The sequence below is a fragment of the Canis lupus genome, unplaced genomic scaffold (genome assembly GCF_011100685.1).
Source record: "Canis lupus familiaris isolate Mischka breed German Shepherd unplaced genomic scaffold, alternate assembly UU_Cfam_GSD_1.0 chrUn_S1451H1635, whole genome shotgun sequence".
Taxonomy (NCBI): domain Eukaryota; kingdom Metazoa; phylum Chordata; class Mammalia; order Carnivora; family Canidae; genus Canis; species Canis lupus.
The window spans coordinates 322,960-349,219 of record NW_023330284.1 but is presented as its reverse complement, the minus strand read 5'-3'; the positions used below and the strand labels follow the sequence as shown (position 1 = coordinate 349,219).

The 26,260-nt window shown below is 43.9% G+C and overlaps 1 protein-coding gene and 1 long non-coding RNA gene across 3 annotated transcripts; one reads left to right on the top strand and one right to left on the bottom strand.

The window, feature by feature from the left end:
• Positions 1-5,046: 5,046 nt before the first annotated feature.
• On the bottom strand, positions 5,047-12,085 carry LOC119869216 (olfactory receptor 6C74-like). The gene is given in 4 exon segments (XM_038588955.1): positions 5,047-5,116; positions 11,011-11,209; positions 11,212-11,628; positions 11,812-12,085. Coding segments are annotated over 4 exon segments (960 nt in total).
• Positions 12,086-20,076: 7,991 nt separating this feature from the next.
• On the top strand, positions 20,077-23,325 carry LOC111095026. 2 transcript variants are annotated; one of them, XR_005386771.1, is made up of 4 exons: positions 20,077-20,223; positions 20,728-20,835; positions 21,135-21,208; positions 21,564-23,325. It is a non-coding gene; the product is annotated as an uncharacterized LOC111095026 (long non-coding RNA). The 2 variants fall into 2 exon arrangements; XR_005386770.1 differs by having other exon boundaries at positions 20,077-20,835.
• Positions 23,326-26,260: the final 2,935 nt, after the last annotated feature.

The following is a 26,260-nucleotide window of genomic DNA, read 5'->3' as shown; positions in this document are numbered from 1 at the left end:
AGCCGTGCACGCACTACAGCTCTTTCGGGAGCTCGGCTGCGGGGTTTGGCGTGCTCTCCCTGGGACACAGGTCCTCTGTTAGTGTCCCAGGGAGCCTGAGGGCATCCCCGCCCCTCCTGGGATCCTGCTCCAACTCCCTGCGAGCGCACCTTTCCATCCAGGAGGATTGTTTGAAGCTCCTGCTTCTCCGGGACAGGGCTTTCCTGTCCTGGGTGCACTCGCTGCGGCCTTACCCTGGCTCCTCGCAGGGCCCCTCCCCCTTGGATGCCTTTTGTTTCTTTATTTCTTTTTTCCCATCTTCCTACCTTGATAGAAGCGTGAACTCTTTTCACTGTAGCATTCCAGCTGTTCTCTCTTTAAATCTCAGGCCGAATTCATAGGTTTTCAGGATGATTTGAAGGCTATCTAGGTAATTTGGTGGGGACAGGTGACTTGGGGACCCTACTCTTCTGCCATCTTTCCGCCTCTATAATGTCTTCCTGACCTTTCTTTTGGGGCAAATTCCTCCATCGTGTCAACTTGGCTAAGTTTTTATCTTTCATATGTTATTAAGGGTTGTTCTGTTTCTTGCACCTCGGAATAGTACTAAATTTAAAAAAGTCATACAGTGTCCAGAGCCTGGCACTTAAGGAAGTGTTTTTGGTGTATGCTGTGTGAATTCTGCTGTTGTGTTTTGACAGCTCTTTCCCACACGTCCATCCTCTGTAGAGTTCCTCCTTCCTGGCAGTGTGGAGTTTTGGGGACTTTATTGAGGTGTGGTTTGATTTGTTCATTAAAAAATGCCTGAAATAAAAGGAAAGAAAGAAGAAGAAAAAAAGGGAGTGGGTGGGAGAAGCCTACTCCAAAAAGAAAGGGAAAGGGAACCAACACAACACAAAAACAATAAAAAAACTATAGTCTGATTTCAAAGAAAAAGAAAAAAAGATTCCTGAGTCAAAAAATAAAAATAATAAAAGAGAAGAGAGAAAAGGAAATGTAAAAACAAAGAGAAAACCGTAAGCCCCATTCCAAAGGAAAAAGAATAAAAAGAATAAGACAAATGAAAAAAAAAATGCCACCAGGTCCTATTTCTTTCAGAACTGAAGGGGAGAATATGGGGCACTGTATTCTCAGTAAACTTGTTTCAGGTAGAGTCCTGTCTGTGTGCTCTTCTGGGAGAAAGGATAGCTGAGTTGGCTCTGAGTCACCTGTCCCAGTAAAGAAAAACAGTTGCCTAGCACCAGGGTGCAGGATGTGATGTCAATGGCTTCCACCCCTATTGGGGGGCACTGTGTTGCCCTCTGATGTCCAACAGTGTTTTCAGCCTGGGTAAAATGGTGACACCCCTCTCTGTTCAGGAAGTCCTCAATGAAGCCAAGGCCATCAGGGAGCCAGTGCCAGGTATCTTGCATTTATCTCTGGTGAGGCTGGGATTCAAAGCTCCAATTCATAAAGGAGCCACCACCACATGGATGTGCTTCCTCCTCTGCATTAGAGGCTCCATACACTCTGACTATGTTCTTTGTCACAGAAAACCAGTCTTCTGCCCTTGAAGTGGGCACGTTCTATGCTGTAGCACCTCAAATAGTAGTAACCAGGCTATCCCCTCTCTGCACAGGCCTCTGTCCCTTGCAGATTAAAGCCCATTTGTTGATGCCTACAGTGTCTTTTGTCCTTGGAGACAGTATATATCCTCTTCCCTATGTAATCCAGAAAGGGGAACAATCTCTCCCAGTGTGACCCATGAGAACCCTACACCACTTTGTGCCTGCTCCCCATCCAAAGTCTTCCTTCTCACCAGTAGCACTCACTACAGCTCCATTCTGGAGAAAGTATCACACTTCCCAAAGCTCAGAGTTTGAGCTATGATCACTGTAAAAAACCTGTGCCACTCAGCTCCCCCAACTCCCCAGTCTGTGGTCCAATAGGTTTTCTTCTTTTTTTTTTTTTGTGAACCTACATCTCCTCTCTCAACCTCTCTTTCTCTTAACTTTCCCTATACAAAGAGTTCCCTCCCCTGTGCAGCAGGGTAGCTCTCTCCCTTAACTCACTTCCACAGACCTCCACCTGCCACATTGTCTCCCAATAACTATGGAAATCCTTCTTCCAATACTCAGATCCATTTCCTGGGTATTTCAAGTGATCAATACAGCTGTGTTCCAGGGATGAGGAAAGCCCAGGTCCCCCTCCTTCTCTGCTCCAACCCACCCCAGGTGTTTTTCAAACCGCTGCTTCTCTGCAGGGCTGATTGTTGTGCTTTTTTTAAGGACAGGGGTTCAGCTTTCTATTGCCTTCCAGGTCCACCAATGAGCCACTGATTTTTAAAATTCCAGGCTTTGAGTCCCTCTGTTTGTAAGAAATCATGCAATTCAGCCTCTCTGGTTTTCTGACATCTTTTTTTAAATAAAAAAAATCCCAGAGAAAGCTTTTGTTTGTTTTGTTTTGTTTTGTTTTTCTTGCACTCATTTTCAATCAAGAAGGCAAGTGTCCACATTTATCTTTCTTTTGTGAAGATTTATATTTCTTATTCAAGTTTTGAGAGAGATGGTTTATCCTGGTTTAGGCTCAATATATCTACAAGCAACACAAATTATCCACTGTGTATGAACACTGAACTGCTTTGTTACTTAATTGTATAACGTCCAGAAAAATCCAAAACATGGGCCGACACTTCCACTTACCTATGATGATCTGTTTCAGAATTTGTTCACTATTTTTGCCTTTGTAGACATTGTAGATTTTACTTACTTTTCCACCAGTTCAACCACTCATCCTTTCATTTTCTTTTAAAAAATTTTTCAGAACTTTTAGAATTCTTTTACCAGAAGGATCTTTGAAGGATCTGAGTGCCATCTATTAGGAAATGAAGGCTCTTCTTTATGTTCCCAAGGCTTGATTTTTATTACTGTTTTTTTTTACTATAACTGTATATATTGCCATTTATTTTACTGGACAATGTATTAATTTCCTGTGGATACTGTAATAAATTATGACAAAATAAATTTTTGTTTCTTTCTTCTTCATTCACTTTTTCTTCTATATTTTTCTTTTTTTCTTTTTTCTTTTTCTCTTTCTTTCCTTCTTTCTCACCTCTTTTTCCCCTTTTCCCAATACAACTTATTTTTCACCACTCTGCACTGAGCAAAATGACTAGAAGGAAACCTCACCTCAAAAGAAAGAATCAGAAACAGTCCTCTCTCCCACAGAGTTACAAAATTTGATTACACTTCAATGTTAGAAAGCCAGTTCAGAAACACTATTATAAAGCGACTGGTGGCTCTAGAAAAAAGCACAAAGGACTCAATAGACATCATGACTGCAGAATTTAGATCTAATCAGGCAGATATTAAAAATCAATTGAATGAGATGCAATCCAAACTTGTTAGAAGTCCTAACGATGAGGGTTAACGAGGTGGAAGAACGAGGGAGTGACATAGAAGACAAGTTGATGGCAAAGAGGGAATATGAGGAAAAAAGAGACAAACAATTAAAAGACCATGAGGATAGGTTAAGGGAAATAAGTGATAGTCTGAGGAAGAAAAATCTACGTTTATTTGGGGTTCTTGAGGACGTCAAAAGGGACAGAGGTCCAGAATATGTATTTGAACAAATCATAGCTGAAAACTTTCCTTTTTTATTTATTTTTATTTTTTTATTTTTGAAAACTTTCCTAATCTGGGAAGGGAAACAGGCATTCAGATCCAAGAAATAGAGATATCTCCCCCTAAAATCAATAAAAACCATTCAACACCTCGATATTTAATACTTAAACTTGCAAATTCGAAAGATAAAGAGAAGATCCTTAAAGCAGCAAGAGACAAGAAATCCCTGACTTTTATCGGAAGGAGTATTAGGTTAACAGCAGACCTCTCCACAGACCTGGCAGGCCAGAAAGGGCTGGCAGGATATATTCAGGGTCCTAAATGAGAAGAACATGCAACCAAGAATACTGTATGCAGCAAGGCTCTCATTCAGAATGGAAGGAGAGATAAAGAGCTTCCAAGACAGGCAGGAACTGAAAGAATATGTGACCTCCAAAGCAGCTCTGCAAGAAATTTTAGGGGGGACTCTTAAAATTCCCCTTTAAGAAGAAGTCCAGTGGAGGGATCCCTGGGTGGCGCAGCGGTTTGGCGCCTGCCTTTGGCCCAGGGCGCGATCCTGGAGACCCGGGATCGAATCCCACATCAGGCTCCCGGTGCATGGAGCCTGCTTCTCCCTCTGCCTGTGTCTCTGCCTCTCTCTCTCTCTCTCTCTCTATCATAAATAAATAAAAAAAAATTAAAAAAATAAAATCTTAAAAAAAAAGAAGAAGTCCAGTGGAACAATCCACAAAAACAAAGACTGAATAGATATCATGATGACACTAAACTCATATCTTTCAATAGTAACTCTGAACGTGAACGGGCTGAATGACCCCATCAAAAGGCGCAGGGTTTCAGACTGGATAAAAAAGCATGACCCATCTATTTGGTGTCTACAAGAGACTCATTTTAGACAGAAGGACACCTACAGCCTGAAAATAAAAGGTTGGAGAACCATTTACCATTCAAAGGGTCCTCAAAAGAAAGCCGGGGTAGCCATCCTTATATCAGATAAACTAAAATTTACCCCGAAGACTGTAGTGAGAGATGAAGAGGGACACTATATCATACTTAAAGGATCTATCCAACAAGAGGACTTAACAAACCTCAATACATATATGCCCCAAATGTGGGAGCTGCCAAATATATCAATGAATTAATAACCAAAGTTAATATACTTAGAAAATAATACACTTATACTTGGTGACTTCAATCTAGCGCTTCCTACCCTCGATAGGTCTTCTAAACACAACATCTCAAAAGAAACGAGAGCTTTAAATGATACACCGGACCAGATGGATTTCACAGATATCTACGGAACTTTACATCCAAACTCAAATGAATATACATTCTTCTCAAGTGCACATGGAACTTTCTCCAGAATAGACCACAAACGGGGTCACAAATCAGGTCTGAACCGATACCAAAAGTTTGGGATCGTCCCCTGCATATTCTCCGAAAATAATGCCTTGAAATTAGAACTAAATCATAGCAAGAAGTTTGGATGGACTTCAAACACGTGGAGGTTAAGGACCTTCCTGCTAAAAGATGAAAGGGTCAACCAGGAAATTAAGGAAGAATTAAAAAGATTCATGGAAACTAATGAGAATGAAGATACAACCGTTCAAAATCTTTGGGATGCAGCAAAAGCAGTCCTAAGTGGGAAATACGTCACAATACAAGCATCCATTCAAAAACTGGAAAGAACTCAAATACAAAAGCTAACCTTACACCTAAAGGAGCTAGAGATAAAACAGCAGATAGGCCTACACCCAGCAGAAGAAGAGAGTTAATAAAGATTCGAGCAGAACTCAACGAAATCGAGACCAGAAGAACAGTGGAACAGATCAACAAAACCAGGAGTTGGTTCTTTGAAAGAATTAATAAGATAGATAAACCATTAGCCAGCCTTATTAAAAAGAAGAGAAAGAAGACTCAAATTAATAAAATCATGAATGAGAAAGGAGAGATCACTACCAACACCAAGGAAATACAAACGATTTTTAAAACATACTATGAACAGCTATAGGCCAATAAATTAGGCAATCTAGAAGAAATGGACGTATTCCTGGAAAGCCACAAACTACCAAACTGGAACAGGAAGAAATAGAAAACCTGAACAGGCCAATAACCAGGGAGGAAATTGAAGCAGTCATCAAAAACCTCCCAAGACACAAAAGTCCAGGGCCAGATGGCTTCCCAGGGGAATTCTATCAAACGTTTAAAGATGAAACCATACCTATTCTACTAAAGCTGTTTGGAAAGATAGAAAGAGATGGAATACTTCCAAATTCGTTCTGAGGCCAGCATCCCCTTATTTCCAAAACCAGACAAAGACCCCAGCAAAAAGGAGAATTACAGACCAATATCCCTGATGAACATGGATGCAAAAATTCTCAACAAGATACTAGGCAATAGGATCCAACAGTACATTAAGAAAATTATTCACTATGTATGACCAAGTAAGATTTATTCCCGGGACACAAGGCTGGTTCAATACTCGTCAAACAATGTGATTCCTCATATCAGCAAGAGAAAAACCGAGAACCATATGATGCTCTCATTAGATACAGAGAAAGCATTTGACAAAATACAGCATCCATTCCTGATCAAAACTCTTCAGAGTGTAGGGATAGAGGGAACATTCCTCAACATCTTAAAAGCCATCTATGAAAAGCCCACAGCAAATATAATTCTCAATGGGTAAGCACTGGGAGCCTTTCCCCTAAGATCAGGAACAAGACAGGGATGTCCACTCTCACCACTGCTATTCAACTTAGTACTGGAAGTCCTAGCCTCAGCAATAAGACAACAAAAAGACATTAAAGGCATTCAAATTGGCAAAGAAGTAGTCAAATTCTCCCTCTTCGCCGATGACATGGTACTCTAATTTTTTTTTAATTTTTTTTTTAATTTTTATTTATTTATGATAGTCACAGAGAGAGAGAGAGAGGCAGAGACATAGGCAGAGGGAGAAGCAGGCTCCATGCACCGGGAGCCTGATGTGGGACTCGATCCTGGGTCTCCAGGATCGCGCCCTGGGCCAAAGGCAGGCGCCAAACCGCTGCGCCACCCAGGGATCCCGACATGGTACTCTACATAGAAAACCCAAAAGCCTCCACCCCAAGATTGCTAGAACTCATACAGCACTTTGGTAGTGTGGCAGGATACAAAATCAATGCCCAGAAATCAGTGGCATTTCTATACACTAACTGAGACTGAAGAAAGAGAAATTAAGGAGTCAATCCTATTTACAATTGCACCCAAAAGCATAAGATACCTAGGAATAAACCTAACCAAAGAGGTAAAGTTTCTATACCCTAAAAACTATTGAACACTTCTGAAAGAAATTGAGGAAGACACTAAGAGTTGGAAAAATATTCCATGCTCATGGATTGGCAGAATTAATATTGTGAAAATGTCAATGTTACCCAGGGCTATTTACAGGTTTAATGCAACCCCTAGCAAAATACCATGGACTTTCTTCAGAGAGTTAGAACAAATTATTTTAAGATTTGTGTGGAATCAGAAAAGACCCCAAATAGCCTGGGGAATTTTAAAAAAGAAAATCATATCTGGGGGCATCACAATGCCAGATTTCAGGTTGGACTACAAAGCTGTGGTCATCAAGACAGTGTGGTTCTGGCAGAAAAACCGACACATAGATCAATGGAACAGAATAGGGAACCCAGAAGTGGACCCTCAACACTATGGTCAACTAATATTTGATAAAGGAGGAAAGACTATCCATTGGAAGAAAGACAGTCTCTTCAATACATGGTGCTGGGAAAATTGGAATCTGCATGCAGAAGAATGAAAATAGACCACTCTCTTGCACGAGACACAAAGATAAACTCAAAATGGATGGAAGATCTTAATGTGAGAAAAGATTCCATCAAAATCCTAGAGGAGAACACAGGCAACACTCTTTTCAACACAGCCACACTAACTTCTTGCAGGATACATCCACGAAGGCCAAAGAAACAAACAAACAAAAAATGAACTATTGGGACTTCATCAAGATAAGAAGCTTTTGCACAGCAAAGGATACAGTCAACAAAACTCAAAGACAACCTACAGAATGGGTGAAGATATTTGCAAATGATGTATCAGATAAAGGGCTAGTTTCCAAGATCTATAAAGAACTTATTAAACTCAACACCAAAGAAACAAACCATCCAATCATGAAATGGGCAAAAGACATGAACAGAAATCTCACAGATGAAGACATAGACATGGCCAACATGCACATGAGAAAATGCTCTGCATCACTTGCCATCAGGGAAATACAAATCAAAACCACAATGAGATCCCACCTCACACCAGTGAGAATGGGGAAAATTAATAAGGCAGGAAACCACAAATGTTGGAGAGCATGCAGAGAAAATGGAACCCTCTTACACTGTTGGTGGCAATGTGAACTGGTGTTGCCACTCTGGAAAACTGTGTGGAGATTCCTCAAAGAGTTAAAAATAGACCTGCCCTAGGACCCAGCAATTGCACTGCTGGGGATTTACCCCAACGATAAAGATGGAGTGAAATGCCGGGACACCTGCACCCTGATGTTTATAGCAGCAATGTCCACAATAGCCAAACTGTTGAAGGAGCCTCGGTGTCCATCGAAAGATGAATGGATAATGAAGATGTGGTTTATGTATTCAATGGAATATTACTGAGCCATTAGAAATGACAAATACCCACCATTTGCTTCAACGTGGATGGAACTGGAGGGTATAATGCTGAGTGAAATAAGTCAATCGGAGAATGACAAGCAGTATATGGTCTCATTCATTTGGGGAATATAAATAATAGTGATGGGAATAGAAGGGAAGGGAGAAGAAATGCGTAGGAAACATCAGAAAGGGAGACAGAACATGAAGACTCCTAAGTGTGGGAAACGAACTAGGGGTGGTGGAAGGGGAGGAGGGCGGGGGGTGGGGGTGAATTTGTGATGGGCACTGAGGGGGGCAGTTGATGGAATGAGCACTGGGTGTTATTCTGTATGTTGGCAAGTTGAACACCAATAAAAAACAAATTTACTATTAAAAATAATATATTATCTGTAGCTATTACTAACATTACATAGTGTAATATGAAAATATGTCAGTTGTTAAAATGAAAATAATTTTATGGTTTTTTTAAGTAGAGAAAAGCAAGATAAAAAGATATCCTTAATATCTCTGTGTCTGATGATGAAAAATATTAAAAGAAAAATTTAAGGGGCTTATGCATAGCTTATTTGGAAATTTTATTTGCATAAAAACCACAGCATTTATTAAAATAGAGGTATCAATCTAAAAAATGTCAAAAAAATTTCACATTAAATTTTTACCAAATCTGTACAATTTTCTGGCCTCTGTATAAAATATATAGAGAAATAAGACCTTATTCTAAGGGATAACTCATTTATGTGAAATTGGACAGATAAAATGTACATACTTGATATAACTGGAAAACAGTTTGACTTTATTAAGAAGTGTTATGCTGTGGTCAAGTTTAATAAAGAAGAAGAGACAAAATTATTGGTGATTGTGATTATTAGATACAATTTATGAAAAGCTGAGCTTGAGCTGACATTGAAGGAACTATAATTTGTTGATGGGACCTGCGTTCAGCCAGAAAGACCATCAATTATATTTTGAATTTTGCCAAGTACTGACCAATCCACTCATGTATCTATATTAAATGGCGATAGTGTTTATTGAGCCCTTGCCATGAGCCAGGAAAGGTAAGTAGTATGATTCCTAACATTTTATTAACAATTTCGGGGCTGAAGGGCGGGGGCTGGGGGGCTGTAGTGAACACCACAGCCCATGTAGTCCCCAGGCCGGAGGTCTGGCCGCAGGTTTAGTCCCCAGCCCGGGGCCCGGCCGCAGGTGCAGCCCCCAGCCCGAGGCACAGACACAAGTGCAGCCCCCAGCCCGAGGCCCGGCCATAGGTGGAGTCCACAGCCCACACCACCTCCTCCACGACCATGCTGCTATTTTTCAACCTCATCCTCTGGGAGCAGCTGGTATTTATGCTGTGTGGGCGCCTATGTCCGTGTCACTTGAGATGCCTGTGGCCATTTCCTTGAGGACGTGCCTGCCGTCTGCACACTGAGCTCAGCTATGAGGAGGCTGCTTTCGCCCTCAGCCTGGCTGGCGCTGCCCCCCTGTCTCAGAGAGCTGCCTGCATCTGCACACCTGCCGCCCCCCTCCCCGGGGTGTCTGTACTGCAGCTGCAGTGGCTTTGGGACTGGCTTCCCAGCTCGGCCGGGGGGTGGGGTAGCCGTGCAGCCACTCTCAGGTGAACAGATGGCAGCACCTGCCCCCCACCCCGCCGAGGGCTGCAGGGATGGGGGCCGAGGGCCCGGGCCCTTTCAGCCCCGCCTGGGTGGAGAACTCGGCCCAAAGGCTCTCGCAGGAGGAGGAAAGGAGCTGCAGTTGAAGTGGACATCAGATGGTGCCCTCCTCAGCATCATATCTATCTATGTGATAGATGTAGAATTTAAGGAACACAGTTAGTTCCAAGATGAATAAGGAATAGCTGATAAAGCATCAAATGTGATCTCTCTCTCCAGGATGCATTTTATTCTTAATCAAAGTTACTTGATTTAGTACACATACATGAGTCAGTATTTATTTACTTATTTACTTATATGGCATAAAATGTAAAATAAAAATAATATACCATATAATATTTTATTACACTAGCATAGTGGGGTTTTTTCAATTCTCAAGACAAAGGATGATATTGATATTTTTTTTTAAAGATTTTATTTATTTATTCATGATAGACACAGAGAGAGAGAGGCAGAGACACAGGCAGAGAGAGAAGCAGGCTCCATGCACCGGGAGCCTGACGTGGGATTCGATCCCGGGTCTCCAGGATCGCGCCCTGGGTCAAAGGCAGGCGCCAAACCGCTGCGCCACCCAGGGATCCCTGATATTGATATTTTAATCTCAACTTCCAACTTTTAAAGATATTTATTTAAAACAGTAGAGAATGTGTATCAGGACATAAAAGCCAAGGAAAAGTAAAATCCCAAGGAAGATATATAATTGTTTCGAACTTATCAAGATTTTGCAGAAAATCAAATATAAGAATAAAATATACCACACAGATATAAAAATAATTAAGTCTCCATGAACTAATATATAAAGTTGACTAAAATAATCTTTCAAGTATTTGCTACATTTAAATGGAAGAAGCAGAGAAGAAATTAGTCAAATTTGAGAATGTTGGGATGCCTGGGTGTCTCAGTGGTTGGGCGTCCGCTTTCAGCTCAGGGCATGATCCCGGGGTCCTGGGATCTAGTCCCAAATCAGACTCCCAAAGGGGAGCCTGCTTCTCTCTCTTCCTGTGTCTCTGCCCCTCTCTCTGTGTCTCTCATGAATAAATAAGAAAAATATTTTTTAAAATGTTTTTAAAAATTGAGAATGCTTACAATGGAACAGAAAAATAAAATGCTTGCTTCACCTGCTGTTTCCTTAAAGTATAAATAAAGGGATTCAAAAGTGGAGCAACAGAAGTATTGAGAACTGCCACTCCCTTCATCAAGGATATCCTCTGTTTGACTGAGGGTTTAAGGTACATAAAGATGCAGCTGCCATATGAGAGGGAGATGACAATCATGTGAGAAGAACAGGTGGAGAAAGATTTTTTCTCTGGTTGGCAGAAGGAATTTTTAAAATTGTCAGGGCAATATATGTGTATGATAGAATTACGAATGCCAAAGTGACCAGCAGAGTCACCAAAGCTAAGATGAAACTCATCATTTCCAGCACGTGTCTGTCCGTGCAGGAGATCTGCAGGAGGGGAGCAGTGTCACAGTAGAAATGATCAATGACACTGGAATCACAGAAGTCCAGGCTTAAGCCTAAAATGAGTCCTGGAAAGATGATGAGGAAACCAGTGATCCAAGAGCTAAGGACTAGCTGGATACAGATTTTGCTGCTCATAATGGTTGTGTAATGCAGGGGCTTGCAGATGGCGACATAACGATCGTAGGACATGACAGCCAGGAGGTAACATTCAGATGCTCCAAGAAGGAAGGCAAAGCAACTGAGTTGCACAACAGTTATAGGAAATGGTTTTGGGGAACCCTGGGTGGCGCAGCGGTTTGGCGCCTGCCTTTGGCCCAGTGCATGATCCTGCAGACCCGGGATCGAATCCCACATCCGGCATGGAGCCTGCTTCTCCCTCTGCCTGTGTCTCTGCCTCTCTCTCTCTCTCTGTGTGACTATCATAAATAAATAAAAATTAAAAAAAAAGGAAATGGTTTTGTCACCAGTTGCCTTGCTTACAAGCAATTTGAGGATGCAGACTGTCGTATAAGAAATTTCTAAGAAAGAAAAATTTCGAAGAAAGAAATACATAGGGGTCTTGAGATGTGAGTCCAGCAAAGTGAGGGTAATAACTAAGTTGCCTGAGATGCTTAGCAAGTAGGTGAGGAGCAGGAAGACAAATAGCACAATCTTCAGTTTTGGGTCCTCCGTCAATGCTGCTAAGATAAATACTGTCACAGTTGTATGGTTTTCCATCTTGACCTCTTTATATGCTTCTGCTCTGGTAAAAATATTGAGAAAACAATATGCACAGGAACCAATAGTAAATTATGAAGATAATTATGTCAGAATATTAGTAGTTGCTATTGATTATACATACTAATAGGGCACATTTTTGAAATGACTAATGTAAGATAAAGTAACAAAAACTAGTACTTATATTTTTTATTATTTTTATTACTTTATTTTTGAGGAAAGACAAATATTTTCTACAAATCTGATGAATAAAACACTATCTTATAAATCATCTTTGTAGTCTGGCTTAGATTTATGGTAATGAGGTAAAGAAATTAACAAGCATGTGAAAAAATTATTTCTACTTTTCTCAGTATGTAAGCGCTAAGATGTCACAGTACTACTCAGCCTGATGACTGTATAAATATCATTGCCTCATGGAACTGACCATGAGTGCAACAGAGAAACAAGGTGATATATAAATACTTGTGATGGTTGAAAATAGAAATCAAGCTTAGATTTAAGTTTAATTCTGGAAGTAATTCCGGGTAACAACTGTAACTCTTCCCTGGTTTGGCCTGCGCTGCCTCTACTTAGATAATGAATACTCTATCTTGGTCCTGATTTTTTTATTCCTATAAATCAGTGTTTTGTCCCTATTCCATCTCTTCATTTCTTCACTTTTACTGCCTCCTATGCCAATATTAAACTTATCTGATTGCATACTAAAACTGACTTGAACAGAATTAAACAAATTCAGTGTTTCTTCTGGTTATAGTTCTGAAAACGGGAAGAGAATAAGAATAATGAAGTGAAATGCAAAATAAAGTAAATAAGTGTTCAAAGAGAAGGGAAATAGAGAAGAAAAAGTAAAAAAGAAGGAAGACAAAAGAAGTAGAAAAGCGGTAAGACAGTAAGGGAAGACGATAAAGAGAAAAACTTACCATTAAGATTGGATTTTTCTTCAGATGTGACAGTGACTGGTATTTAGCTCTGGGCCTCTTACCTGATAGATAGAAATGAGTTACATCAAAGCTGTAATTTACCTCCACCAAGGGGAATACAGAGAAAAAACTCTGGCAAATTTTACTCAGATGATCAGTCACTTGGCAAGTGTTTTTAGACACTTGCAAGTAATGCTGACTGCCCCCAAATAATGTGGTAAGTCCACAGATAAGCCCGTGCAAATGGAGTTGACTATGTGGTTGAATATTACATAAGCTCTCAATAAGCTAAATGTCATGAAAACTCCTAGCTATAAACATTTCATCCCTTGGCAATTTTCTTGTTTGATGACTTCATTATCAGTTACCCTTCTCGAAGGAGTTCATCATCAATATGAATCACTTATTAAACAATTTTTTTAGTTTCATTGGTAGAATTTAGTGTATTAATGTGCTGCATACAGCACCTGATGCTCATTAACATCAAGGGCTGTCCTTAGTGCCCATCCCTGCACCCATCTTCCCTCCAGAAATCCTCAGTTTGCTCCCTGTAGTTAAGTTTCTTATAGTTTGCCCCTCTCTAATTTTTTATCTTATTTTATTTTTCCCTCTACTCCCCTATGTTCATTTGTTTTGTTTCTTAAATTCCACATGAGTGAAATCATATGATAATTGTCTTTCTCTGACAGATTTATTTCGCTTAGCATAATACCCTCTAGTTCCATCCACATCATTGCAAATGGCAAGATTTCATTATTACTGTTATTGTTTTTAATAAATTTATTTTTTATTGGTCTTCAATTTGCAACACCAACCCAAAGCCTAACACTAACATTAAGCATAGTTCCATTTGGAACTTAGGTGTGACATGCCATCGTGTTGGATGTATCGTGTTGTTCAAAACCCATCACGAAACACCTCGCGGTGACACAGGGATATTTAAGCCACAGGTCATTATCGCTGGGAGCCATTGTGAAGGCTGCGACCCCCAGGCCCAGAAGGAGGCACCTCTGTCTCATTCAAAATAGAACAGGACACAATTGGACGGTTTGACTACAGAAGATCACCATGTCTGCATCTTAGAGCATTCCCACCCCATCATGGTGTCCCCATTGAAATGAGGCCGGAGGTCAAGTGAAAACTGTCGAATCCAGGCCACTTTCACCTGGTACTCCATGCCACATCTCACCTCTTCATGTCAGTCCACCATCCTTAAAATTTGCGCCTCAGACACACAGGACACCAGCTCACGTGCATTGCAGATATTCATAGACCCCTGATGATGTCCCTAGGAAGAGGATTCTGACTGTTCGATTACTGTGCAGGTTGGGAACCTGTGGACTATATGAGAGACATGGTGGGTTAGATAGGTCACAGATCTGCGAAGCCAAGCACAGAAAGAAAGGTCTGAATTCAGCTCCATCTCCAGAAATGTAGGACCTTCCTTGCATTTTCAGAGAGTTGTGGCTATGGCATTTTTGGCTGCGGATGTAAAGTTAACGACATAACGTGGGGCAAGCAGTCATCTGCCAAGAAGGGGCTCTGGATAGGTCTGACTGAAGGGAGGGGCCCAAGGGCTGGAATCTTGAAAAAGTGACGTCACTACCTTGGGGACAAGCGTGTAACGGATTTAGAACTCTGGTAACCAGGAAGCTGCATTGAACAATGTCCCTTTTTCCAGTGCACTTAACTGGAGCTGGTCAGGAGAACAAGACCTTCTGTTGCTGTTGCCCTACTTTCAGTGGCTCTGGGCTTAGGAGAGTCCAGAAAGAGAGATGTTCATGCCACTATGGACGTCAGTTCGGCCCTCTTTCCGAAGCTTCTGGTGATGTGCGGGAGTCTTCAACAGGTACCACAAGGCACCTTGTGGGAGGCTAATGGAGAGCAGACCACACTGTAATCTCAGCTGAGGGGGATCGCACCTCTTTCACCCTCATTGGTGTGTGTCCGTTTGCGTATGTGTAAAAGGGTGTGTTAGTGTGAGATTGTGTGTGTGTGTGTGTGTGTGTGTGTGTGTGTAGAGGGGACAGAAGAGAGGAACATGCCCTTCCTGGGCAGAAATCAGCTGCCATGGTTTGGAAGTCTGACACATCTTTGGTGTTCAGACTCCAGGTCATAGCAGGCAAGATGAGAAGGTGAGTGCTGAGGGCCAAGCTCAACTTCAAGTATGTTAAGTCATGAGCGCAAGAGTCTCTTTCATCTGGCTTCTCCTTGCCAGATGTCCCTTCAGCTGCCTCTGTGCTGTGAAGCAGAGAACACGATTTCTAAAGGGGTGTTCCCTTGTTGTGATGTGGAGGGAGTACCCTAATGTCTCTAGGCCCTGTACATACGGGGCACTGTATTTGCAGAGCTGCACCCAGGAGATCTTGGAGGAGATGTTCTGTGGCTTCAACTCTTCTAACTCCCTAGACAATGATCGGGTGCACCAGGCAAACAAGGAGCAGTGCTGTTCTGAAGTGAGAATGGGAAGAGGGTTCTCCACAGAGAGATGGCCACCACGCACACATGGAGAGAAACCTGGGACCCTCCCATAGTGGTTACACACCAGTGCCGCACAGGCCCAAATGCAAAGAGACCTGAACCTCCACCCCTAACCTCCGGCTACATCTGAGGTGATAAGACTCTATTCCGCTAGGTTGGAGAGGTGCAGAATAGATTTCATGCTTTTGAGGAGTGGGGGTGGTTTGTTTTTTTTCACTCAGAGCACTGAGTGTCTTTGCGTTCAGTATCATTTTCCTTATTGCACCCATGCGCCCCAGGTATCCTGTGTAGAACGCAGCTTCACTGTCGTTGCACAACGTCTGCTGGCCTCAGAAAAGATCACACTGAAGACGGTGATTTAAGACAAAAGGAAGGGTGGGATGAAGCCATTCTCTTTCTTTATCTCTAAGGTGTCATGTGCCAGAACACATCTGATCATTGTAGGCCAAATGGGTCATGAGCTGTGTCCTTAGAGGTCCTCGTAGTACTCTATCAATGATACCGTCTGCCACAGTGATTCAGCCATTCAAGGCCCTTGGCATTGACATGATGCCTTTCTCTTGCCATTTCTCCTGTGCTGCAAGGAGCACCTTGTGTGTCCCCACAAATTGTTTCAGTTGCTTGATCTGCGATAACCTGGAAGCCCAGTTTGGGTGGAAGCCCTCTGATGCCTCCTGACCCAAGTCTTTTTTGTAGAGATCCACACAGGAAATCTAGGATGAGGCTTAACCCTGACCCTGACCCTAATCCTGACCCCTAAAACTGAGGCCTTACCTGACCCTTTCACTGAGGCCTAACCCTGAGGCCTAACCCTGACACTGACACTAACCCTAACCCTGACCCTATACCTGAGGCCGAACCCTGACCCTATCCCTGAGGTCTAACCCTGAGGCTTAAACCTGACCATAACACTGACCATAACCCTAATCCTGAGGCCTAACCCTGAGGCCTAACGCTCACCTTAACCCTGAGGCCTAACCCCTAACCCTGATGCTAAACCTGAGGCCTAACACTAACCCTATCCCTGAGGCCTAACCCTGACCCTAACCCTAACCCCAAACCTGATGCTAACCCTGAGGCCTAACCCTGAGGCCTAACCCTGACCCTATCCCTGACTCTAACTCTTTCCCTTAGGCCTAACTCTGAAGCCTCACCTTAACCCTAACCCTGAGGCCTAACCCCTAACCTTGAGGCCTAACTTGGATGCCTACCGCTTACCGTAACACTGAGCACTAACCCCTAAACCTGTGGCCTAACCCTGTCCCTAACCCATAACCCTAACCCTGGGGCCTAAATCCTAACCCTAACCCTGAGGCCTAAACCCTAAACCTAACCCTAATGCCTACCCTAACCCTAACTCTGAGGCATAACCCCTAACCCTAACCCTGAGGCCTAAACCTAACCCGTAACCCAGAGGCCTAATCTTAACCACTAACCCTGAGGCCTAACACTAACCCCTAACTCTGAGACCTAACCCTAACCCTAACCCTGACCCTAAACCTAACCCTAAACCTAACCCTAACCCTGACCCTGACACTAACCCTATCCCTAACCCTAATCCTGAAGCCTAACACTGAGGCCGCACCCTGAGGCCTAACACTGAAGCCTAACCATGATCGTAACCCTAACTCCTAACCCTGAGGCCTAACACCTAGACCTAACCCTGAGGCCTAAACCTAAATCCTAACCTTGAAGCCTAACCCTAACCCTAACCCTGAGGCCTAAACTTAAACCTGAGGCCAAACCCCGAGGCTTAACCTAAACCCTAACCCTTAGGGCTAACCTTAACACTGACCACAGGCCTAACCCTAACCCCTAGGCCTAACATCTAAACCTAAACCTAAACCTAACCCTAACCCTAACAATAACCCTGAAGCCTAACACTAAGCCCTAACTATGAGGCCTAACACTGACCTCAAACCCTGAGGCCTAACCCTAACCCTAACCCTGATGCCTAATGCTAACCTAAGCCTAACTCTAACCCTGGCCCTATCCCTGAGGCCTAACACTGAGGCCGAACCCTAACCCTAACCCTGACCCTAACCCTAACCCTAACCTTAACCCTGACCCTGACCCTAACGCTGACCCTGACCCTGACCCTAACCCTAAACCTAACCCTGACCCTGACCCTGATGCTAACTTTAAACCTAACCCTAACCCTAACCCTGAGGCCTAACCCCTAGTCCTAACCCTGAGGCCTAAACCTAAACACTAAACCTGATGCCTTACCCTAACTGCTAACCCTGAGGCCTAAACCTAACCCTAGGGCCTTACCCTGAGGCCTAACTCTGAGGCCTAACCTTGAGGCCTAAACCTAAGCCAAACCCTGAGGCCTAACCATGAGGCCTAACCGTGAGGCCTAAACCTAACCCTAACCCTTAGGCCTAACCCTAAAACTGACCCCAGGCCTAACCTTAAACCTAACCCCTAAACCCTAACCCTAACTCTAACCCCTAGGCCTAAACCCTCAACATAACCCCTCGGCCTAAACCCTAACAATAATGCTGAGGCCTAACCCTAACCCCTAACCCTGAGGCCTAACCGTAACCACTAACTCTGAGGCTTCGCCCTAACTCTAACTCTGACCCTAACCCTAACCCTCACCTTAACCCTGACCCTGACCCTAAATTTAACCCTGTCCCTATACCTAATCCTAACTCAAACCCTGACCCTAACCCTAACCCTGACCCTGACCCTAACCCTAACCTTAACATTAACCCTAACCCTAACCTTGAGAACTAACACTGAGGCCTAACCCTGAGGCCTATACTTAATCTTAACCCTAACTCCTAACCCTGAGACCTAACCTGTAGACCTAACACTGAGGCCTAAACCTAAACACTAACCCTGCGGCCTAACCCTAACCCTAACCCTGAGGCCTAAACCTAACCCCTACCCCTAAGGCCTAACCCTAACCCCTTACACTAACCCTAACCCTGAAGCCTAACTCTAACCCTAACCCTAATGCTAAATGTGACCCTGACCCTAACCCTAACCTTAACCCTTACCCTAATCCTAACCCTAACACACTGAGGCCTAACCCTGAGGCCGAACCCTAACGCTAACCCTAACCTCTAACCCTAAGGCCAAACCTCTAGGCTTAACCCTGAGGCCTAAACCTAAACCCTAAACCTGAAGCCTAACCCTGAGGCCTAACCGTGAGGCCGAAACCTAAACCTGAACCCTTAGGCCTAACCCTAACAATGAACCCAGGTCTAACCCTAACCCTCAGCATAAACCCTAACTCTAACCCTATTCCTTAGGCCTAACCCCTAACCCTAACCACTCAGCATAACTCATAACACTAACCCTGAGGATTAACCCAAACCCCTAACCCTGTGGCCTAACCCTCACCCCTAACCTTGAGGCCAAATTCTAACCCTAACCCTGAGGCCTAAACATAATCCTAACCCTAACCCCTTACCTTAAACCTAACCCTGACCCTAAGGCCTAACCCATAACCCTAACCCCTCGGCCTAACCGCTAAGCCTAATGCAGAGGTCTAACACTAACCCCTAACCCTGAGGCCTAAACCTCACCCCTAAACCTGAGGCCTAACCCTAACCCTAAACCTGAGGACTAACCCTAACCTTAACCCTGAAGCCTAACTTTAAATATAACTCTAACCCCTAACCCTAACCCTCACCCTGAAGCCTAACCCTAACCCTAATCCTGAAGCCTAACCCTAACCCTAACCCTGAGGCCTAACCCTAACCTGAAACATAGATCAATTTGGAAATTAGATGTGACATGCCATTGAGTTGGATGTATTGTGTTGCTCAGGAACCGTCACCAAGCACCTCGGGTGACACAGGGATATTTATGCCACAGGTCATTATCGCTAGGAGCCATGGTGAAGGCTGTGACCCCCAGAGCACAGAAGGAGGCACCTCTGTCTCATTCAAAATAGAACAGGATACAATTGGACGGTTTGACTACAGAAGATCACCATGTCTGCATCTTAGAGCATTCCCACCTCATCATGGTGCCCCCATTGAAATGAGGCCGGAGGTCAAGTGAAAACTGTGGAACCCAGGCCACTTTCAACTGGTACTCCATGCCACATCTCACCTCTTCATGTCAATCCACCATCCTGAAAATTTGTGCCTCAGATACACAGGGCACCAGCTCGCGTGCGTTGCAGATATCATTCATAGACCCCCGATGATGTCCCTAGGAAGAAGATTCTGACTCTTCTATCACTGTGCAGGTTGGGAACCTGTGGACTATATGAGAGACACGGTGGGATAGATAGGTCACAGATCTGGGAAGCCAAGCACAGAAAGAAAGTTCTGAATTCAGCTCCGTGTCTAGAAAAGTAGGATCTTCCTTGCATTTTCAGAGAGTTGTGGCTATGGCATTTTTGGCTGCGGATGTAAAGTTAACGAGATAACATGGGGCAAGCAGTCATCTGCCAAGAAGGGGCTCTGGATAGATGTGACTGAGGGGAGGGGCCCACAGGCTGGAATCTTGAGAAAGTGACGTCACTTCCTTGGGGACAAGCGTGTAATGGATTTAGAACTCTGGTAACCAGGAAGCTGCGTTGAACAATGTCCCTCTTTCCAGCACACTTAACTGGAGCCGGTCAGGAGAACAAGACCTTCTGTTGCTGTTGCCCTACTTTCAGTGGCTCTTGGCTTAGGAGAGTCCAGAAAGAGAGATGTTCATGCCGCTATGGACGTCAGTTTGGCCCTCTTTCCGAAGCTTCTGGTTGTGTGGGGGAGAACTCAACAGGTACCTCAAGGAAGGTACCTTGGGGGAGGCCAATGGAGAGCAGGCCACACTGTAATCTCAGCTGAACGGGGTCGCACCTGTTTCACTGTCATTGAGTGTGTGTACATTTGTGTATGTGCAAGAGGATGTGTGTTTGAGACTACTGTGTTTGTGTGTGTGTGTGTGTGTGTGTGTATAGGAGACAGAGGAGAGGAACATGCCCTTCCTGGGTATAAACCAGCTGCTACGGATTGGAAGCCTGACACATCTTTGCTGTTCAGACGCCAGGTCATAGCAGGCAAGATGAGAAGGTGAGTGCTGAGGGCCAAGCTCAACTTCAAGTATGTTAAGTCATGAGCGCAAGAGTGTCTTTCATCTGGGTTCTCGTTTCCAGATGTCCCTTCAGCTGCCCCTGTGCTGTGAAGCAGAGAACACGATTTCTAAAGGGGATGTCCCCTTGTTGTGATGTGGAGGGAGTACTCTAATGTCTCTTGGCCCTGTACATACAGGGCACTGTATTTGCAGAGCTGCACCCAGGAGATCTTGGAGGAGATGTTCTGTGGCTTCAACTCTTCTAACTCCCTTGACAATGATTGGGTGCTCCAGGCAAACAAGGAGCAGTGCTGTTCTGAGGTGAGAATGGGAAGAGGGTACTCCACAGAGAGATGGCTCCCAACAAATATAGAGAGAAACCTGGAGCCCTCCCGTAGTGGTTACACACGAGTGCTGCACAGGCCCAACCGCAAAGAGACCTGGACCTCCACCCCTAACCTCCGGCTACATCTGAGGTATAAAACACTGTTCTCCTAGGTTAGAATGGTGCAGAATAGATTTCATGCTTTTGAGGAGGGGGTGTGGTTTTTTTTTTCACTCAGAACAATGAGTATTTTGAGATTCACTACCATTTTCCTTATTTCACCCATGCGCCCCAGGGATCCTGTGTAGAACGCAGCTCCACTGTCATTGCACAACGTCTGCAGGCTCACGAGAGATCATACTAAAGAAGGTGATTTAAGACAAAAGCAAGGGTGGGATGAAGCCATTCTCTATGTTTATCTCTAAGCTGTCATGTGTCAGTACACATCGGCCCATTGCCTGCCCAATGGGTCATGATCTGTGTCCTTAGAGGTCCTCGTAATACACCATCAATGGGACCTTCTGCCACAGTGATTCAGGCATTCAAGGCCTTTGGAACTTGACATGATGCCATTCTCTTGCCATGTCTGTCATGCTGTAAAGAGCACCTTGGGTGTCCCCACAGACTGTTTAATTTGCTAGATCTGCCATTACCTCGAATCCCAGTTTGGCTGGAAGCCCTCAATGCCTCCTGACCTAAGATACTGACTTTGCCTTTTTTTTAGAGATCCACACAGGAAATCTTGCATGAGTTGCTCCAAGGGTTCAATTCTCCATCTACCCCCAAGAAGCACAGGTGCATCAGGCCACCGCCTACAAGCATGGCCGGTCTGGGCTGAGAACCAGTCCCATTCATGGGGAAAGTCAGGACCCACAGATGATCAAGGCAATCCAAGGAACGGGACTAATAACAACTGGCTCCCCTGGGGCCTGCTGGAGAAAGTGCTCTCCCCTGATCCTTCCTCCATAGGTCAGGAACAGACCAAGGTACATCAGCTTAGGGGACATGCCAGGGAGCCCATGCTTTGGTCTCTTCTCAGGCCCAATCTGTGGGATTTTGAGCAGCATTTGAGGTGCTCTCTGTGTTCTATGTGCAGTGGGATGCTTACAGATGACTCCATGGAATACTGGTCTTCGTAAAAGCTCTGAGTTGAGAGAAATGTGAGTGTTGCGCAGCTATTCGTGTGTGTTGAAGTTTCCAATGCTGTGCCCTACGTCTGAACCAACCAATGGTACTTTGAAGCCTAAAACCTTTTTCTGTGTGGGCCCTGAACTCCTTTGTCCTGTACAACTTCCTGAGGGGATTGGTGTCTCTGGGCTGAGTGCCAGACCCTGATCTTCCCAGTGGCTTGTGGTTTGGAAGCTGACAACAGTGCCCCTCCTTGTGTCTCTGGTGTGGAAAGGAATCATCCACCCTGACAACAGATGAGTCCTGGGCCATGGGGACGCTCTGGGAGGCCAGAATGGATACTTTTGTACAGTCCCTGCCACGATCCATCCAGGAGAGAAGCCTCTCAGAAAACGCAGTCGTTTCCCACCTCTATCACGTGTTCAGCACAGCTCAAAGGGTCCTGGGCCAGCAGCTCCTCAAGTGAGTGACCACCCCATACACAGCACAGGGCCTGAGGCTCGCCTCTACTACTGGCATGTTTTGGGAATGTCACTGCACCTCTCTGAGCTTCTTTTTCTTCCTCTGAGAAGGGTTGTGGAAGAGGATGAACCTCATGGGGCTACTGTGGGCAATCCTGGCAGAACACATGGCCTAGAATTCTCTGCTGCCTGCCTCTGTTGAAAGGGCTGCTGGGCATCTTCCTGTGGAGCAGCTGTCTCTCGCCAGCGAAGAAGCTCTCCACATCAAGCGTCATGGGCCTGTGGCACCCTGGGTGTACAGAACACTGGAAAGCAGACCGTTTTCCTGTTTGCAAAAGACTTCTGGGATTCCATCTAACTGGCACTGCTCCTTGTCCTTCATGTGTCCAGAGCAGCGGTCAGTGGGGAAGACAGAGCAGCTCATGGTCCACTCAGTAGACGGAAAGTGCTGGCTGGGATTCCTTTCTCCAAGAATAGAGATAAAGCGCCTAGGATTGCAGCCACATTTCGAAGCACTAACATCATTGGAAGAATACAGTAGATACACGGTCTCAGTCTCAAGTCTAATCAGAGTGTCAGACAGTCAATCTACCTGTTGTAGGCACGCATGTCCACAGTTGGTTAGATGTGAAATCTTCACGGCCGCCGCATGGGATGAATGATCCCGCCACATTTAGACCACTGGGATGGATGATTAGATCAGGTAAGGGCACTGGGTGACTCAGTCAGTGAGGCCCCTGATTTCAGATCAGGCCATGATCCCAGGGACCTGGCTTTGAGACCTCCATTGGGCTCCCTGCTCAGTGGGGAGCCTGCATTGCCCTCTCCCACTGCAGCTCACCCTGCTTATTCTCTCTTTTTATTAATTTTAATTTTAATTTTTATTATTTTTCACATTACACATACATAATTTAGTTATTTATTTTGTTTTATTTTATTATTATTTTTAATAATAAATTTATTTTTTATTTGCCAAGATACAGAATAACACCGAGTTCTCATGTCTTCAAGTGCCCCCCTCAGTGCCCGTCACCCATTCACCCCCACACCCCCTCCCCTTCCACCACCCCTAGTTCTTTTCCAGAGTTAGTACTCTCATGTTCTGTCACCCTTTCTGATATTTCCTACCCATTTCTTCTCCCTTCCCTTCTATTCCCTTTCATAATTATATTCCCCAAATGAATGAGAACATATAATGTTTGTCCTTCTCCAATTGACTTACACCACTCAGCATAATACCCTCCAGTTCCATTCACGTTGAAGAAAATGGTGGGTATTTGTCATTTCTAATGGCTGAGTAATATTCCATTGTATACATAAGCCACATCTTCTTTATCCATTCAATTTTCGATGGACACCGAGGTTCCTTCCACAGTTTGGTTATTGTGGACATCGCTGCTATAAACATTGGGGTGCAGGTGTCCCGGTGTTTCATTGCATCTGCATCTTTGGGGTAAATCCCCCTCAGTGCAATTGCTGGGTCGTAGGGCACGTCTATTTTTAACTCTTTGAGGAACCTCAACACAGTTATCCAGAGTGGCTGCACCAGTTCACATTCCCACCAACAGTGTAAGAGGGTTCCCTTTTCTCCGCATGCTCTCCAACATTTGTGGTTTCCTGCCTTGTTAATTCTCCCCATTCTCACTGGCGTGAGGTGGGATCTCATTGTGGTTTTGATTTGTATTTCCCTGATGGCAAGTGATGCAGAGCATTTTCTCATGTGCATGTTGGTCATGTTTATGTCTTCCTCTGTGAGATTTCTGTTCATGTCTTTTGTCCATTTCATGATTGGATTGTTTGTTTCTTTGCTGTTGAGTTTAATAAGTTCTTTATAGATCTTGGACTAGCCCTTTATCTGATACGTCATTTGCAAATATCTTCTCCCATTCTGTAGGTTGTCTTTGAGTTTTGTTGACTGTGTCTTTTGCTGTGCAAAAGCTTCTTATCTTGATGAAGTCCCAATAGTTCATTTTTGCTTTTGTTTATTTTGTCTTGTGGATGTATCTTGCAAGAAATTACTGTGGCTGAGTTCAAAAAGGGTGTTGCCTGTGTTCTCCTCTAGGATTTTGATGGAATCTTGTCTCACATTTAGCCATTTTGAGTTTGTCTTTGTGTATGGTGAGAGGGGTCTAGTTTCATTCTTCTGCATGTGGATGTCCACTTTTCCCAGCACCATGTATTGAAGAGACTGTCTTTCTTCCAATGGATAGTCTTTCCTCCTTTATCAAATATTAGTTGACCATAGTGTTGAGGGTCCACTTCTGGGTTCCCTATTCTGTTCCATTGATCTATGTGTCGGTTTTTCTGCCAGAACCACACTGTCTTGATGACCACAGCTTTGTAGTCCAACCTGTAATCTGGCATTGTGATGCCCCCAGATATGGTTTTCTTTTTTAAAATTCCCCTGGCTATTTGGGGTCTTTTCTGATTCCACACAAATCTTAAAATAATTTGTTCTCTCTGAAGAAAGTCCATGATATTTTGATAGGGATTGCATTAAATGTGTAATTTCCCTGGGTAACATTGATATTTTCACAATATTAATTCTGCCAATCCATGAGCATGGAATATTTTTCCATCTCTTTGTGTCTTCCTCAATTTCCTTCAGAAGTGCTCAATAGTTTTTAGGGTGGAGAACCTTTACCTCTTTGGTTAGGTTTATTCCTAGGTATCTTATGGTTTTGGGTGCAATTGTAAATGAGATTGACTCCTTAATTTCTTTTTCTTCATTCTCATTGTTAGTGTATAGAAATGCCACTGATTTCTGGGCATTGATTTTGTATCCTGCCACGCTACAAAATTGCTGTATGAGTTCTAGCAATCTTGGGGTGGAGGCTTTTGGGTTTTCTATGTAGAGTGTTATGTCATCGAAGAAGAGGGAGAGTTTGACTTCTTCTTTGCCAATTCGAATGCTTTAATGTCTTTTGGTTGTCTTATTGCTGAGGCTAGGACTTCCAGTACTATGTTGAATAGCAGTGGTGAGAGTGGACATCCCTGTCTTGTTCCTGATCTTAGGGGAAAGGCTCCCAGTGCTTCCCCATTGAGAATGATATTTGTTCTGGGCTTTTCATTGATGGCTTTAAAGATGTCGAGGAATGTTCCCTCTATCCCTACGCTCTGAAGAATTTTGATCAGGAATGGATGCTGTATTTTGTCAAATGCTTTCTCCGCATCTAATGAGAGGATCATATATTTCTTGGTTGTTCTCTGGCTGATATGATGAATCACATTGATTGTTTTACGAGTGTTCAACCAGCCTTGTGTCCCAGAAATAAATCTTAGTTGGTCATGGTGAATAATATTCTTAATGTACTGCTGGATCATATTGGCTAGTATCTTCTTGAGAATATTTGCATCCATGTTTATCAAGGATATTGGTCTGTAATTCTCCTTTTTGGTGGGGTCTTTGTCTGTTTTTTTTTTAATTTTTTAAAATTTATTTATGATACTCACACAGAGAAAGAGAGAGAGAGAGAGGCAGAGACACAGGCAGAGGGAGAAGCAGGCTCCATGCACCGGGAGCCCGACGTGGGACTCGATCCCGGGTCTCCAGGATCGCGCCCTGGGCCAAAGGTAGGCGCCAAACCACTGCGCCACCCAGGGATCCCTGGTTTTGGATATAAGGTGATGCTGGCCTCATAGAACGAATTTGGAAGTATTCCATCTCTTTCTATCTTTCCCAACAGCTTTAGTAGAATAGGTATGGTTTCTTCTTTAAACTTTTGATAGAATTATCCTGGGAAGCCATCTGGCCCTGGTCTTTTGTGTCTTGGGAGGTTTTGGATGACTGCTTCGATTTCCTCCCTGGTTATTGGCCTGTTCAGGTTTTCTA